The 17,454-nt window shown below is 35.3% G+C and overlaps 9 protein-coding genes across 9 annotated transcripts; 2 read left to right on the top strand and 7 right to left on the bottom strand.

Moving 5' to 3' along the window:
* Positions 1–88: 88 nt before the first annotated feature.
* On the bottom strand, positions 89–2,176 carry TPHA0A05760 (SKN1/KRE6 family beta-glucan synthesis-associated protein; the record flags this gene model as incomplete). Its single annotated transcript, XM_003684036.1, has 1 exon — positions 89–2,176. The coding sequence occupies one exon, from the start codon at positions 2,174–2,176 to the stop codon at positions 89–91; it is 2,088 nt and encodes a 695-aa protein (XP_003684084.1).
* An 885-nt stretch (positions 2,177–3,061) lies between these two features.
* On the bottom strand, positions 3,062–4,366 carry BTN2 (Btn2p; the record flags this gene model as incomplete). Its single annotated transcript, XM_003684035.1, has 1 exon — positions 3,062–4,366. The coding sequence occupies one exon, from the start codon at positions 4,364–4,366 to the stop codon at positions 3,062–3,064; it is 1,305 nt and encodes a 434-aa protein (XP_003684083.1).
* Positions 4,367–5,195: 829 nt separating this feature from the next.
* TPHA0A05740 (uncharacterized protein) lies at positions 5,196–6,620 on the bottom strand (the record flags this gene model as incomplete). Its single annotated transcript, XM_003684034.1, has 1 exon — positions 5,196–6,620. One exon carries the CDS (start codon positions 6,618–6,620, stop codon positions 5,196–5,198), a length of 1,425 nt encoding a protein of 474 aa, XP_003684082.1.
* A 516-nt stretch (positions 6,621–7,136) lies between these two features.
* NCA2 (Nca2p) lies at positions 7,137–8,978 on the top strand (the record flags this gene model as incomplete). Its single annotated transcript, XM_003684033.1, has 1 exon — positions 7,137–8,978. One exon carries the CDS (start codon positions 7,137–7,139, stop codon positions 8,976–8,978), a length of 1,842 nt encoding a protein of 613 aa, XP_003684081.1.
* A 342-nt stretch (positions 8,979–9,320) lies between these two features.
* On the bottom strand, positions 9,321–9,983 carry PIN3 (Pin3p; the record flags this gene model as incomplete). Its single annotated transcript, XM_003684032.1, has 1 exon — positions 9,321–9,983. The coding sequence occupies one exon, from the start codon at positions 9,981–9,983 to the stop codon at positions 9,321–9,323; it is 663 nt and encodes a 220-aa protein (XP_003684080.1).
* A 378-nt stretch (positions 9,984–10,361) lies between these two features.
* Positions 10,362–10,787, bottom strand: MAY24 (May24p; the record flags this gene model as incomplete). Its single annotated transcript, XM_003684031.1, has 1 exon — positions 10,362–10,787. The coding sequence occupies one exon, from the start codon at positions 10,785–10,787 to the stop codon at positions 10,362–10,364; it is 426 nt and encodes a 141-aa protein (XP_003684079.1).
* Positions 10,788–11,220: 433 nt separating this feature from the next.
* PRE9 (proteasome core particle subunit alpha 3) lies at positions 11,221–11,991 on the bottom strand (the record flags this gene model as incomplete). Its single annotated transcript, XM_003684030.1, has 1 exon — positions 11,221–11,991. One exon carries the CDS (start codon positions 11,989–11,991, stop codon positions 11,221–11,223), a length of 771 nt encoding a protein of 256 aa, XP_003684078.1.
* Positions 11,992–12,476: 485 nt separating this feature from the next.
* Positions 12,477–13,913, top strand: URN1 (Urn1p; the record flags this gene model as incomplete). Its single annotated transcript, XM_003684029.1, has 1 exon — positions 12,477–13,913. The coding sequence occupies one exon, from the start codon at positions 12,477–12,479 to the stop codon at positions 13,911–13,913; it is 1,437 nt and encodes a 478-aa protein (XP_003684077.1).
* Positions 13,914–14,038: 125 nt separating this feature from the next.
* CAF130 (CCR4-NOT core subunit CAF130) lies at positions 14,039–17,263 on the bottom strand (the record flags this gene model as incomplete). The annotated part of the gene is made up of 1 exon (XM_003684028.1): positions 14,039–17,263. One exon carries the CDS (start codon positions 17,261–17,263, stop codon positions 14,039–14,041), a length of 3,225 nt encoding a protein of 1,074 aa, XP_003684076.1.
* Positions 17,264–17,454: the final 191 nt, after the last annotated feature.

The following is a 17,454-nucleotide window of genomic DNA, read 5'->3' as shown; positions in this document are numbered from 1 at the left end:
CTTTCCATCAAGAACAAAAACAAATTAATATTATTCCTATAAGATTTTTGTATCTTATAAATATTAACTTATCCCCTCGCTTAATTAGCTATTTAGATGCCAATGAAAATTTAGAACTTGAGCATTGACCGGTCAGAATATTTTTTGGTTTGGAATAACCTGCCGCTGCCCAAGAAGTCAAGTTAGGGTTTGAATAGGCGTTCAAATGATCTTCAATGTAATCATATGTTGGATAGTCATCAGGGTCACAGGTTACTGATATAGAGTCACTTGGTTGATATAATCTAACATAATCAATTCTAAATGTGACAGGGAAGTAAATGGATTGCCAATCAATATAAGCCCAATTGTTCGAAATACCCAAATTCATAATAATTGACATAGGTTCTTTACTAATTGGTCTCCAATCTATGTTACCGTTGGGATGTAGAGCTTGTGAGTAAATAGTGTAGACAGGAGTACTGCCGATATACCAAGTTATATATCCTGTTTCTTGATCATTTTGATATTCAATTGCATATTTTTGATAATATCCAGCATCTGGACCAAATTCATTCCAAGTTGTGTTTAGTGTTGTAACTGCAGAAACAGCTTGTTGAAATGGACCACCACAATAACTGTTCATAGTGGTAGTTGTGAAATTATAAATTTCAATGAAGTTATAATCTGGAATATACCAAATATCATATGGAGCAACTTGCAGAGATTGAGATGCAACCCCAACCCCAATAGTAGTGTCAACTTCACCTTCAAGAATATCGATTTCTGGGGCACCTCTACCAGTACCTTGATTTGGGTGGTCTTCGTCATCACATGTGCACACGTTCAATTTTTGACCTGGTAAATATGAAATACCATCATTGGAACTCTGATTTGGTGTGATACCAGCATCACATGATTGATAACTATATGGCCAAACACCTTCAGTTGAAGCTAAATAGCCTGGTCTTGCTAAATTACCCATTGTCCATAAACCTGGCCATAAACCTGTAACCCTACCATAATTAGGTAATTTTGCTGAAATTTCTAAAGCACCTTCTGTAAAGCACAATTTATTCCAACTTTGAAGCATACCTGATCTATAGTATAAATCGTGATTTTTATAGGCATCCATTCTTAAGGCTAGTGTACCATTTGCTGTAGTTGAGGCATCTGGTGTATACCATTCTAAATCCTTTGTAGCATCATAATGAATATCTGGCGCAGTCCAAAATTGGTCATCGCCATCATAGAATGTTCGGCCGACAGCATTAAATTCATCTGAGAATACCAAAGGCCATGACTCACCTTTTCTCGATGTTCTTGTTTTAGCTGAAGAAGGAGTGTCTGGGTCTACTAAATCTGTTCTAATACCTGCTAAGGTTGGGTATGTGTATGATGTTAATCCTGTCACTAATACTTCCGTGGGCTTATCAATGACACCTGTGAATGTAATTGCTGGCAGAACGATGAAAATAAAAATGCCAGCTAAGAAAAGGAAGAATACACCTAAGAACCCACCAAAGGAACGTTTATCCATATTTTTGAAATCCGACACAAATCTTTTTTTATCCAGTCTTGCTTCTTCTTCTGGATCAGGGTTATGCAAGAAATCGTCTTCTTCACGATCATCCATTAGTAGTGGAAAACTTGTTGCTGGGTAGCCACCGAAGGGTGAAAAATCATGTTCATTCAAGAATGGGTTATTGGATGAGAAGGAAGAAGCCGAATTCAAGGCCGGGGAGTTCGATAGTGATCTGACGTTGGTGTAACTGCTATTAGGATTTGGCGAGATTGATTCTCCATTTCTGTTGACGAAAGGATACCTGTCGAACTGTGGCGGCGATAGTATATCTGTAGTTGACAAGCCTTGGTTTGAAGAGGCAGAAATTCCTAGACTGTTCAAATTGTTTTGACTGGTGCTTGCTGTGACGTTACCGGAGGTGACCGGAGGGTGCATGTACGAATAGTCTATGTTATTTGCATCTACTCTTGAGTTATTTTTCGAGTAGTAGCCTTGATAGTCTAGCCCACCGTTGTTCTCATTATTGTCGTTGTGTTCTATGTTCAGGTGGGATGTGTCATCGTAACTGTCTGACGAGTTGTTATTTCTTGATTGGTCGTAAGAATGGTCTGCAAAAGGATTGGAATATAGGTTTTCACTCGATTGATTGTTAGTCAAATTCCTTCGAGACATCTTTGCAAGTGTGGAGTACGGTAGCGTGGGTATGAGTATAGCAGCGTCAGTATGAGTATAACAGCGTCAGTATGAGTATAGTAGCTTAGTCAATGCACTGCTGCAACGTTACGAATACAAAGCAACAACCGAAAACCACAAACTTGTATATATATATATATATATATATCTGTGTGTGTGTATTTATAAATAGCAGGCACTGGATCAAGTGCATTTTTATCACTAGCAGTTTTGCTGAAAAGTTCGAAATGGAACAATTTCGAAAATATTTGATCTGTTTCATTGAGCCCGGCAGAAACACCGCAGAACACCCGGCAATCGGTGCGTGGAAGCCTGTATTTTCGAGTTTGTCCCCAACGCGTGCGCAGCTGTTCTCGGGCCCGAAAAGAAATTTGTCTCGAGGGCCCCACGTCACTTCCGACGGCTCTGCGGTCTGCCGAGAAACAGGAAAGTGGCCATGGGAGTCACGTGCGTTTCCGTCTTGACGCGTCTTTTCAGCGGTCGCTCGATCCCGGCGGTCCGTCTGTCCGCCGCGCGTGCAAAATGACGCGACTTTGTGTCGAGGTGTTTGCGAATGGCGTTCCTTTTGTGGCCTGCGTCTCAGAGTCGTCGTGGTGCGCAGGGAAAGCAGTGACGGTCGACAGTGGGGGGTATGGGTGTACGCAGTTGGTGGTGCAAAAGTCCATAGGAAACCAACCCAAGCATGCTATATGTGGTGGCAGTGCCAAGACAGTTATGACCTGTTCGGCTATTTTTGATACACGCTCGGACGCCCTGCTACTTCTATAAATAGCAACACTATGCGGTCGTGATACGGTGTTTAATCGGAATTATTATGTCTATTATGGCTATACTATCTTATATAAGGGACAGATATATATGTGTTTAGTCTAAGGCATCCTCAATTATGGATGTGTTGTTCGTTGGTGACCTCTGTAATAGCTCTCTGTAGCGGTTGACTTCCTCGTCTTCTACTTCTTCCAATGGAGGTGGTGATGAGGACCTTCTTTTTGAATTTTGGACTTTCGATTTCTTTTGTTCATCTTTAGAGGCACTCTTGTCGTTCTCGTGATCACTATTGTAATCGATGGTTATCTTCTTTGGGAACAGTTCGTCTAACATCTCTTTTTGTTTGTTAAGTTCCAATTGTCTTTGTTTTTCCTCGAGTTCTTTCATGGCCTTTTCGTGTTCTTTCTCGATTCTCTCCTTCTCTTCAGCAAGTTTAGCCTCTTGGATTCTTCTCTCTTGGAAGATCTTGGCCTCTAAATCCTTCTGTCTCTGTTCTTTTAGTTTGGCAATTCTAATTCTTTCTTGTCTTTTCTCCTCTTCTCTTTGCTTCAACAGTTTTTCCTCTTTGGCTTTTTGCAGTTCGAGCTGTCTTCTTCTTTCAGCATCGATCCTTGCTTCTCTGCCTGCTGCTTCTTCTTGTTCCTGCTTTTGCACTTCTCTTCTTTGTGGGATGGACCATTCAATTAGATTGTTTAACGCAGTCTGTGCGGCTTGTGCGGCTGCTCTATCAGTGACACGGAAATCAGCTTGTGGAGCAATTGACACTGCAATATTTAACACTGCAAAATTCTTTAGTTGGTCATCGCTTTTTTGAACATTGAATCCAGACACACTGACGTTTTTCAAAGTCGTTAATTCTGGCGATTCGAATTTTTGATACACATTCTCAGATTCATTGTAGACTACAAACTCGGTGCTGTCGTCGTTGATTTCAATGGTGAATCCTTTGAAACTCTTGCGTGCAATCTTCTTGTTGAACGCATTGAGGTCGAATCTCTTTATGATCTCATTTTGCAACTCATGCTCGCTCACTGTGTTTTTGACATAGAATGTGTTGCCAAAGAAATCAGTAGCTACTCTGTACTGTGGATGTTCTCTCAAGATCTCGTCTTTGATATTCTCAACAGCTCCTCTCATTATTTCTTCGTATCTAGCATCACTAATTTCTTTGTATAATGAAATGACATGGTTATTAGCATCGGTAGTCGTGACAGAATATCTAAGTTCCCGAGGTGGTTGGGCTTTAACGGTTTCTTGCTTAGAGGCAACTTGTTGCAATAATTGGAAAAAATCCAGTTCGTTAGCACATGCCATTGGTTGTGCGAAAGGATGTACAAATTGACGTCTGTTAGGTTGTTGGTATTGTTTTAAAATACATGGGGACTCTAAAACCGTAAACATTGTTGTTGTATTTTGTTGTTGTTGTTGTTTGTTATTAGATAGGTTCGTAATAATCGGCGATACTTGTCTTGTTGTTGTGTTCTATTATTTTACAATATAACAGTAACAGAATCCGAAAATAAAAGTTTCACAATTACGATACAAAGTTTACCTCTATTTATATGTTTATATTACTCAAACTCTAACATCTAATTCGATGATTACAAAGCAACTGACACTTCCTGTTCTGTCACCTTCGAGATGCTTCTTTCACCGCCCGGATCCAGTACCACCGCTTTCGGTCACAGGCAGAGAACAAATAGTTTTCTGCCTAAAAAATGAATTTTATTTCTGGAATATTCTAGAGTTTTCACAGAAACGTCCGCAGAACTGTTGCGATAGTAAATATTTTCAAGTCACTTAGAAGGAACACGGTGATAGTGACAGATAGGTTAGGCTGAAGGTGTTAATGACGGTACACAGGCTTACTAATTTACATAATTGTGAATTAATAATACATGCTAATGGAAAAATCACAACATTATACCAGCACTAGTGTTCATTTGCATGTTCTGGAGCATCTGTATAAGCTAATGCACATTAAGAAAATTAAATACTGTTTTAATACTCCAGTCATGATATTCATGTTTTTGTTTGAAATTTAAGTAACTTTCCTGCTTAAAAGATAAGCTGAACTCACTGGAAGTCAGATAAACGTTTATTTACAAAAACAAAAATAGTGTCGTTAAAATGAACAATTCTTTTCAAATGTGCGTATATATTGATTATTAACTACTCGCTATTTACTACTAATTCTATCAATTGTCTTAAATAAAAGACTAGGAGATTTTTATCCAGTAAAAAACTCCATTATGAAACAGATCACTCCTCTCCACATTATTAATCTAAATATTCCTCTCAACCATTTTGGTCTTATCTTGTACAATAGTACCCCACAATTGTCACCAATTAAATCATTCTTCTCTGCATTTAACCCGTTACTTTTCTTGATGAATCTTCTTTGAGGACAACTGTTCAGGAAGTTCCACCATTTGAATGAAGGGCATAGAGATATCCTATCTAAATGCTTAAACAATGGTCCTGTTGGACCATTGATATATTTCATTTGGAAAACAGACCATTTTTGTCTTGGATCACTCCTTGGCAATTCTTTATCACCCCATTTGCCTGCAAAGTATAGCCAATCAGTACCTACTTTTTTGCTTTTATCATTAGCTGGAGTAATTGTAGTTCCGATTTGTATATAAGAATATAGGTTAAGAGAAGGGTCCCACATCAATCCACGATCTGTAAAATCACTCAATGGCATGAAAAAGAAAGGTACATCATGTGCATGTTGTCCAACAGAGGCATAGTTTGCGTGTGTGCCTCTGGCTGCAAAAATCAAAGGACGTTCAATAACCTCTGGTGTTAGCTTACCATTTACGCGACGTAGCTTCTTCATCTTTTCTATAGCACTGTACCTGTACGCAACACCACCACTGTGTGCACTCATCCAAAGATACTTTGGTTCACCCTTGTAAAAACGAACCAGCGAATGCTCCCAATCACCAACGTGATTACCCCAAGGTCCACCTCCCATAACATAGGGTCCCCAATTAAAAGGGTAGAAGTAAAACCAAAAAGCATCAACCCATCCATTACCTTTATCTACAACAACTAGTACTGCCGGACCTTTTTTAATATAACCTGTACCAAATTTAGGTCTGTGCCCAATTAACCAATCTGGATCTTTATCAAAGTCATCTATACTAGTCATTACTACGCTGGAACTTGAAATAAATTTGTCTTTTTTAGACTTTTTATTTTTATGCTTAAGCTTGTAGTAAGCCTTCAGATCTTTTAATGATAAAGGGTTTTCGGATGTCCCACCAAGTATAATATTACCTGTTGCATCTGTTAGATTAAAATTTTTGACATAATCAGCAATATCAGAAGGCCAATATTCCTCTTCGGTATGTAAATGTACAAGTGGACAAAAATCAATCACATACGATGGAACTTCAGAGTTGTCAAGCAGACTCTTATTATCGTCATTGACTTTCTCAGGAGGTAAAATCGGAGGTAATTTTTCACCAAAACTATCATACCCATACTCATTATTTCTTTTGCTTTTGAATAACTCTTCATGCATTAATTCAAAAAATGGATCATCGTTTATCAACGGATCTTCAATGCACACCGAGACGGCTACCAATTCAAGCAGCAATAAGATACCATATAATAGATATTTCCGGTTAAAATTATTCAACATTCTGTTAGAAGTGTGTGTAATTTTTTTTCAAATAGATTACAGGTTTAGATTGGTTTATTGTTATCTATCAGTTTTATTGTAAATATAGAACCACTCTCATATATATGATATTTTTCGAATAGAAAGAATGTTAAACTTAATTAGGATTGACAGAATAAGCTTATAGATTTCCCAATTATTCTTATCATTTGCTCACCGCAAGTGAACAACAGTAGTAAGAGTATACTTGTCGGTTATACATTCCTTCTTATAATAATTTGCACTACTTATTTTTTGTTTGTTAATATAGGATTTGAGTTTTATGCATTTAACGAAGTTTACTACCTCAGAAATTTAATTACGCGCATAAGAAATCATTACTGGAGAGTTTATAATAAGGGTCCATATAAATGTATATTGTGTTCGATTTATTGAATTGAAATTGAAGACAACCAGTAGATATATAATCAATTGTTATAATTAATCTTCTTTTAGGAAATAGAGACTTAATACTACTTTCTGAAATATTAACTGGAGATGATTACAGATAGCTTCGTTGTACAGTCAATACAAGAAGTGACAAGTAATTTAGAAAAATCTCTACAATCTTTAGTGTTCCCAGATAATGAATCTGAAAATGTGGTCAATAGTAGCTTAGGTGAGAGAAATTTAGAAGTTTTACAAAATCAGTTGTCTGAAATCAAAAATTTATCAGAGAACTTATGTAAACAAATAAGTGGAAGAAAAACATACTCGAACTTGAATATTGATTTTGGTAAAATCCAAGAGATTCTTTTGAAAATAGATGAGCTCCCAAAATCCTCTAACTATTTACAAAATATTATCACAGCTGGGATTTCTCATTATGTACTGATAATTTGTTATTATTGCCTTACGAATACATTAGTCAATCAATTGGTGAGAGTTAATAATGTTAAAAGTTATTACGAATCCGTATCAAGTTCAAAACTGTATTCCTTATTTTATGGTTTACAGATTTTACCTTCAGAATTATATTATGGAATCAAGGCAGTGTCAAATAAAATAAGAAGCAAAGTATCAGATCTGAAATCTGTACAAACTTCATTGACTCTCGAAGATGTTAAATGTATCGGAACTGATATTGCAAAAGACATATATCCACAATTTAATAAATTACTTATGGTTCAAAGCTTTAAATTTGTAGGATTACCAAGGGAAACAACCAAGAAGGTGCAAGTTTTATTTTCATTGCCTCATATTGTTTTGAAGAACAAATTACATAATCAACTTAACCTTACCGATTCGATCCACGAACGCTACCTTATGAAATTAGGATATTTGATATGTAACGTTCAGAAATCTAAAGAAGAGAAACTATTGGATGCAAAATTAAATTATTTCAAAACTTTCTTCGAAATAGATTCAAATACAAACAAAACACTTTCTGATATTGTTAAATTAACTTCAAATTTTAAAGAAGCAAATGAGTTAACGAAAATACAAAAGCCTTCAATATTGGTGAGAATATGGCCTGTCACGCTTCTGACATTAATGTATGGTCCATCTTCAATATCGTCATTGTGGCATAATAGGATCGTAATTGCTGATTTTATTCGTGCAAATCTTATTGAATTTGTATCAGGATTACTATATAACTGGATCTGGCAACCTTTAAAACAAGTTTGGGCTACTGTAAGACATGATGAAAATAGTTCCATTGCGATGATGTCTCAAGATACTTTACCGTCAGAGTTGAATTCATTAAATAGGATGGTGGTCAGTTTAGTGAGCGAGAATTCTTCTTCCAATATAGATGTTGATTCTTTAGTCTCTCAAGTTGAGCATGGAGATTTAACCCAGTTCATGGAAATATATGAAAACCAATTGGAAAACCCTGTAAAAAATATAGTTACTGGTAAACTAATCAGATCACTATTAGTTCAAGTGCAGAAGACCAAAGTCGATGGATCTTTAGTGTTGGATGGTGTTGATAAAATGTTAAAATCACAACAATTAGTATTTGGTGTATTGGCTCTATCTCCCGCAATTGCAATAGTTTATTTTGGATCTGTAGCTGCTTGTAGGTTAGTGAAGCTTGGTAACATTTGGTCTAATATTCAAACATACAAATTAGCCATGATTCAAAGTTTGAATAGCACAGAGAGATTGATATCTTTGATGGAAGACACTGAAGTTGGGCAAAAAGCATATTATGAACAGGGTTTATTAACTGTTGAATTAAATATACTTGAAAAAGTAGGATATATATTAGTAGAACCGGAGAGAAGAAAAGAATGGTTAAGAGATATCACAGAATTAGGAAATTTAAATAATACTACTTCGTTGAGTTTGAGAATCATTAACAGAATCAATCGCTCTTATAGCAAATATCTATAACCGGAGATAGGACTTGTAAATATAAGAAATAATGATAGAAATATATATATTGTTGGGAGCAAAATCAGAAGTATATCTAAACACTTTGATATATATATATATTAATAATAAAAAAACACAGATATGAGGTCAACTATATAACCAACTAAATCAATGTTATAACTCATCTATAAAATATTTTCGATTTGCAAATATTCTTAACGTACTAGAGAATACCCGTAACGAGTAACGTTTCTAACCCTTAACGTCAATATTAACCCATACTTCAAGTACCAAACAAGTTTCACACTGTCAAAAAGAACAAACATAAGTTTCTATATTGCACATAATTATAATTAACATCTAGAAGATACTGTTAACAATATCTGAACCAATAGTTGCACCTGCACCAAAAATAGCAGCATTACCTAATTTTGAACCAAAACTCTTCAAATGTTTACCGGTATTAGAGTGATGTTGCTGTTGCTGTTGTTCAGGCTGCTGTTGCTGTTGCTGTTGCTGCGGAGCTTGTTGATAGTAATTTGTCGATTGAGGTGGGAATGGTTGTTGGTAAGAGTGGTAAGATTGAACCTGCTGTATGGGTTGTTGTTGTTGTTGATATTGTGGAGGAACAGGCGTTAACTCAGACTTGCTGGCATTTGTAGAACCTGAGAATGCTGGCTTAGTATAATTCGAAGGGAAGACACCAACTTTGCCATTGCAGCTACCTTTATACCATTCTGGAGAAATTTTCTCTAGCACTTGGATTTTGTCACCTGGCTGGATAGCTAAATCTCCATCTTGTTGTGGATCAAAACGATAAATGGCTTCGACGTATTCTAGAGCCGTACTGTCACGGGTAGTGGTAGCACTAAGCATCGAAGGAGCATTTGATGGATCATATCTTTCTGGTAAAGAACTATTGATCTCTTTGAAAACGGAATCACTGATGACCTTTGACTCCTTCAAGAACTCTAATTCAGTTCTGATTGTAGTCAAAGAACGATTGATTAGCGATGTGGACATGACGTATGTTGTAATTTGTATGAATTAAAATAGTTTTTTATAACTGCTCTATTATATTTGTTATAATTGCTTACGTTAGAAAGACAACGAATAATTAAATTTCTACCAGAAGGCTGTTAAAAATGAAATTATAACTGCTAATATCCTAATAACTCATTCTTAAAATCATACTCACCATTAAACGAGTTATATGATTCATTAATCTACCTGACCTTTTACAGAATTTGAGATATAAACTGACCATTTTCAAATCGGCGAAGCCTCTTACTAACAACCATAGGGCGGGTAATCCTATGAAAGCCTGGGAGGATTCACGTGCAGTTGCTGCCTTGTCTAGAAGGTCACTGAGGTTGGGTTGGAGTGAGGTGGACGAGGGTGCTACATCAGGTTACCCACTAATGAGTAACTTGTGGTGACCTCGAAGAGGACTTGTGCTACTGCACAGCAAAGCGGGATCCAAGTTGACATCGAAAACAGGGCGGATAAGTATGTGGCGCTTATAATGTACCCGATTATGGTACCAAGCACTATGCCTTGTACTCCTCCAAGGACCAGATATATAGCTAGGATCCAGAACCCACCGCCTTTCTTTCTATGCGTGAAACATGCCAGGGCACCTGCAACGCCGTAGAAGAACCCGTTCAATATCAAACTCCAATACACGGTGAACAGCCAGATTGTATATGAATCATATAAATACGCAGTATTATATTTTGAGTTGTTGATAGGCCAATATAGGGATGGAAAGGAAGGTGTCACATAACCAACTGGCATGTCATTGCTCGTTAAAAAATTACCAACCATCTAGTAAATTCTATTTTCTAACTTTTCTTATTGAAATAATCAATTCCAAATGTTAATATCGAGGCTAACTTATTCATGGACTTCAATTGCAAAAACAAACACATGCAAGTTGGTCGATAAAATAGAAAGGCCTCTTGAAAGTATATCCGTATTGTGAGACCTTCTTACAATCTACAAAACTCTTCAGATAGTTTATAAATCATTCTTTTTATAATTTTTAGTATCTATTTGTATTTAAAGTATAAATAACGACAATTAAGCGCGTAACGATTTTTGATATTCTGCTTTATTGATGTAAATTGATAAAATGATTAGTTTTAAATGACAAATATATAGATATATACATATAAGTACTTGCTTTATATTCTAAACTACAGTTTTCTGTTTATTATGTGGGGAATGAGTTGGTTCGCACATGTGTTTGCGTACGTGCTTAATTCATCGCTGTATCTTCACCGTCTTCACTTTTCTTAGTTATGCCAGCTTTTGATAAAAGTTGTTTGATTTCCTCTGGTTTATAAATTTTTTGATAAACTTTATTGTTTTCACCTTTTTTAATTGTTGCGAATTCAACTCTGTCGTATGTCAACGCACTACTGTCGGTGGTTTTGGATAATGTTTTCAATGCAAGTTCTATGGCTCCTTCTAGTTTAATATCGTCTTTAAATTCCATTTGTAGGAGGGTTTGAGCTGCTGAAGTGTTAGCACCCACACTAATGGCCTTCCAACCCGTGTAGTTACCCGATGGATTTGATGTGAACAATTGGTAACCCAGACGTTCGTCGTAACCGGCATATATAAAAGAAACACCAAATGGTCTTAAACCACCATGTTGAGTGTAACCTTGTTTTATGTCACTTAGTTTTCTGACCAAAACCTCAACTGGAATATCCTCATTATAAGTCTGCAGATAATTTTGAGCAAACACTCTCGCTGTATTTATAAGAATTTCAGCATCTGCTGTCAACCCTGCCACTGCCACTGTAATATTATCATTCAATTTATACAACTTTTCAGTAGATGTATCTTGTTCCAACAATGTACTGGTAACTTTTCTCTCTGCAGCTAAGACAATACCATCTTCAGCCATAATACCAATAGCAGTACCAGCATGAGAAATCGACTCTAAAGCATATTCAACCTGATATAAACGACCTTCTGGAGAGAAAATAGTAGTTCTCGAATCGTATCTTCTTGACCCCATATTTTATCACCTGTTATTTTTTCAAAAAAATTGTGCTTGCAGATCTTCCTGTCAATAGATCTTCCCACCAATGGTCAATTATAACCGTATCTCTGTTTCAATTGGAACTACTAATCCACCCATGCTCATTACATCTTCTCACATATTTATATCTATGCATTTATACATGTTCAGAGTGTAGTTTCCCTTTCCTTTGCCACCCAAACTGTCTTGTGTTAACGATTCGGAAAATTGAACTCCGCTGAATTTAAAAGGCAAAGCGGGGTAACGAGGACATGAAATTTTGGTCTCAATCTCATCTCATCACCAAAATGAGTCTACGATCGAGCATGATATGTTTCAACAATGGTGCAGATGGTCAAGTTTGTGGAGGGTGTGGGATCTTATGGATAGAATGGGGGTAAATATATGTGGCCAAGAGGTCTAAGTTGTTGTGTTGTGTGCCAGACAGAGAAGCAACCACAATACCAGCCACAATTTCAGTTATGAAAATTAGGGTATGGAAGGAATTTATAGCTCCGAATGGTCAGAAGTATTACTATAATTTGAAGACAAAGAAAACTACATGGGATGAGCCTGAGAGTCTGTTTGAAGGAAATGCTGTATCTCAGGGACAGAAGGATGAATCGCCAGTTTTTGCGTTTCCATTGTTTAATGATTGGTATTTGGTGATTTCTTCTTTAGGAAAGAAATTCTATTTTAATGCTGTTGAAAATATATCGGTTTTAGAATTGCATGATGAGTTGAATACTCAACTGTTGCAATCCATCGACAAACAGAAACTGATACTTCTTGTCGGTGTGGCGAGAGGGTTCATTTATGATGAATATTTACAGGTTTATGAAGAGATCATGGAAAATTTAGATTTTGTTAAAAATGAAATTTCAAATGAATATAAGGAATTGCAAGTAAATGTGGCTCAAGAATCCGAAGAGTCAGCAGACAAGCAAGATCCAGGTGATTTAATTGCTACTGACAATGGTATCGTTAATGATTACTACTCTTCTTCAGACGAGGAAGTTGACATACGGGAGGACAAATTCAATGAAATTGACCTTGCTGAAGACAATTTGCAACAAAACGATGGTATACGGACAGAAGTGATTCGTACAGAGACAGATTTCAATGAAGAAAATCTCAATTCAGTTGAGACACTCGATTTTAATGCCTCAAAAGAAAAATATTTTCAGTTATTTGAAAAGTACCAGTTGAATTCATTTTCAACATGGTCGAACCAGTCAAAAGTAGTTATGGATGACCCTGACTTTTATCTGATAACTGATAACTCCTTGAGAGAGGATATATTTGAAGAATGGTGTTCAAGAAAACACTCACATCACAACAGCATCACTTCTGTGGACAAAGACGATCAAACAGATTCCTCAGGAGCTCATAGTAGCGCAGAAGATAACCTTGACGATAATGTTGCCGATCAAAATGAAGAGGAAGAAAATTTAGAACCAACAAAGTATCATTATTTATCACATATCATATCGAAAGCAAACATCTCACCGGATACAATATTTCAAGATATTAAAAAGGATAATAAGAAACTATTTAAACAATTTAAAATAAATAAATTCATTACATCAAAAAGGGATCTGGAAAGCTTTTCTTCAAAACTGATATTCTATTATAAAAAATTTGATCAATCTCAAAGGAGAGATATTTTTGAAGGTATATTGGAACAAAACAAAACAGCTATTAATAAACATGTAGTAGAACACTCAGATAAGGTATTAGAGACTTTGAATACATCAGTTAATGAAGATTTTGAAAAAGAAACACAACTTCTGAAGCTAGAAGACATACTCGGTTTAAGCGGTAGTTTGGAGAAGTTAGCCAATGATCCAAAATATTATATATTGGGAATAAAAGATAAACTTGAGTGTCTTAAAAACTATCTAAGAAATCTGACCTGAATAATATAACATCAAAAGTTTATACATGCAAAAGTAAATAGTTATCAATAGGCAGTGGTATAGAAATGAGAATATATTCACGAACTCAATCGCTTAAACAAATTTATTCTTCAATCGGCATCTTTTTAAGCTTCTTTGTCTCCGTAATCGAATTGAATATCAACGTCATACAACTGCTCTCCACTTAAGAATTTATGTAAACTAATTGGTTTTTCAATATCAGTCAATTGAAGAATTTCGTCAGATTCGTATATGACTTTTCTTCCAATGTATGGAGGTTCTGAATCAAAAGAATAGTTTCTGAGAAAATCTTTAAAGGTTTTCAATAGAATATCACCGTCATCTCCGCTGAATGATTTAGGAAAAGTTTTGAGAAGTTTCTTATTAAAACGATACTGCTCTGAATTTTCATCTATCGTTGTTTTTTTCGTTGTAGTGGATGATTCTTCAATACTCTTAAGTTCAGGATTGTCAATACCATTGAAAGATTTAACAGATTCTTTTAATTTGAAAAATAAGAGTTTAGCTTCAGGAATTATATTAATCCATCCCATTAACAAAGTTTGAAGTTCAAATATACTTTCAGAGCTACTTAAGTCAAAATCTGCATTATCAAATAAGCTGATAATCATAATACACGTTACTCTCATCAATCCAACTGCATACAAGGAGTATAACCCTTCTTCACCATCTACATCAGTGTTGATCTCATTATTATCACCAGTGTCTGAGGCAAACAACACACTTTTACTAGAGAAGAACATTGTGGCATTCGTAAAAAATTCTTGCAAGAGCATTTCTCTTTCAAGATCTGATAGCCTTAGTTCACCTTGTCTGGAAAATGTATAGGATAACTCACTTTGCTCTCTTTCTGTATCAGACACTTGCCCACGATGATGCATTAATAATTCAAATATATAATAAATGATTGTATGAGATAAGGTCAGATGCGTAAGAAACCATAGTAGTACTCTCCTATAACCGAGAATCATTAAAAGTTCATCCATTAAAAAACAACCTAACTCCCTATTGAATTTCAAAATATTTTCAAACGTATCTCCTGCGGTAATCAATTTTATTAAATCACCAGTTGATAAGCCATTTTGGGATTTAGAAGAATCAGTTCCGTTAGGTGAACGTTTACTACCTAATATTCTAGAATCTTGGTTAATTTTAATAACAGATGCAATATTCCTTAGTAAAAGGTGTGATTTCTTTTTACTCAATGCACTTGCAGACGCTTCTGAAATTAATGATCTTATTAAAACTTCTAATGGATTCTCGATAAATATATAATCGAAAGAGTAAAACATATTTAAGTGACGAGGAACAGCTCTCCAATCCTTACCATCGAAGTCAAACTCAACCCCATTTTTTGGTTTATCGATACCATCATTAGGTAACACGAAATTATCAACATCATTACTGTTTTCTTCACTATTGCTGTACTCCGAATTGGCATCATTAAAGTCACCATGTTCCAAGACATCATCATCACTAAAAACACATCTGCATCTACGACGATTGAAATTAAATTTGATATTTTCTTCACTGTTATTTCTCTCCCCGTCTTCATCCGATTCATCTTCCTCAGGCTCATTATAATCATCGTATTCATATTCAAACATATACTTTACATCCTCATCAAAACAATCACCAGGTTGTAAATACGATAGTAGTTCTGTAATATCCTTAAACTCCATACCACATGCCAGCATAGAGGCAGTATACGATTTCAAATCAGCATACAAGGCACCAGTACATAATTTTCTGCCATGAGGTGACATGAAAGTATTCAAAGGTTCATGTTGGAAGTCATGTTTCTTACCATCCATTTGATTATTTAAGATAGAAGCCACTACAGACCTTAACGCAGATGCGCCTCTGATAGTAGCTCTGACCATAATGGGTGTATTAAATGACTCATTTTCTTCTTCAAATCTGTCAACTTGCAAACCGTATAGCATTACGTAGGTCAATTTTTTCCAAGTCGAAAGCAATGTAGGTAAAAATGGGTTGAAATGAAGTGGTTTATCTTCATATAGCTTAAAAATGGCATACACACAGAATATGCATATCATATAGAGTAACTCCAAATTTTGGGGATTTAATCCATGTGGTAACCACAAATGCAATTGTTCTTTCCAATGCTTAGTTTCGTCAACTTTATTTAGCTTTTCCATATCATAACAGTTTAAATTTAAAAATGCATAGAATAATATTTTCTGTAAATTGTTAGAAATCTCATATCTCCAATCGTAGCTTGACTCTCTTTCTATAAGCACTTGTACATGGGGGAGCATCATAGCCAAAAATATTTTGTATAATAAATCTAAAGAAATGACATGCTCATCATTCGGTATTGGTTGAGTCAATGGATCTACTAAGGCACATATTCTATTAAATAATAGAGACATTAGTTGGAATGATTCTGGTTCAATCTGTTTTAGTTTTGAAAAAATTAAAACCTTATAAAGGATATTTTGTCTTCTTTCTGTCAGTTTCATTAGATCAATAGAATTGTTTTCATCATTCGTTAGCATAGCAGAAGACTGAAATTCACCAAATGAGTTCATCATGTTTTCTCTTTGTTTTACATTATAAGTAGGAGGAGATTTGTAAAGGAGCCCATCATAATTTGAGCTGATATACCCTTCAGATAACATAACAATGTAACTGAATAGTACGCTGTTAGTCAACACGTTAATTAAAGTTAGGAATTCTGCCGAAACAAGATACTCTCTTTTATACAATTTTATTATTTTATGGAAAAATGAATTTGTGACATCTTGAAATTGCTTATCAATATTTAAAGATTCGAGTAGGATATTTTTAATTTTTGGCCATATAATCGAACAATATGCTTCCAAGTAATCGAACTGCTCAGACTTCACAATTGCTGCAGGTAAATAACTTGTTTCATCATAATGCTTATTAAAGAGGAACCTTAAATCTTGTGCAAATGCCATGTTTTTTGACAAAGTGTCGTCTTTTCCTGTAGTGAATTTAATCAAAGTTTTTCTATTTGAAAGCAATATGGTTAAAAATTTGATTAACAAAACATCATTATTTTCCCATCGAAGTGCTAATGCAGTATTTTTTTTATATATTGAATTTTCTGATGTTTTATAATCATCTATTGTGTCAATGTTACTCATGTAATACTCAAGCATCGAAGAACCGGACTTCGAACACAGTAATGTCATCATAACCACCTCGGATGCAAGGACGTTCCTTTCATTTACATCGGCTAGCATATCCAATACTAGCTCATTGTTTCTAAGCAGATTTTTTAAGTTGTAAACTGATGGTCTATATTTTGGAAGTATATCTTTTAACGTTACCACCATGATTTCAATATCTATTTGAATTTCTGGGGGGACAATGATCCATTAATGCAAAAATCCTTTTTCAAAGAACCTAAATTCTCTTAGTTCAATGAATGATATTTTGTGTCCTTTACTAGTTAAATAGAACAACTCAGGTAACAATTCAGTTAATAATATTTTATACAAATCTAGATTATGTACGTTGTTTAAAG

This window comes from Tetrapisispora phaffii, chromosome 1 (assembly GCF_000236905.1).
Source record: "Tetrapisispora phaffii CBS 4417 chromosome 1, complete genome".
Lineage (NCBI taxonomy): Eukaryota > Fungi > Ascomycota > Saccharomycetes > Saccharomycetales > Saccharomycetaceae > Tetrapisispora > Tetrapisispora phaffii.
This window is presented reverse-complemented; position numbering and strand designations above follow the sequence as displayed.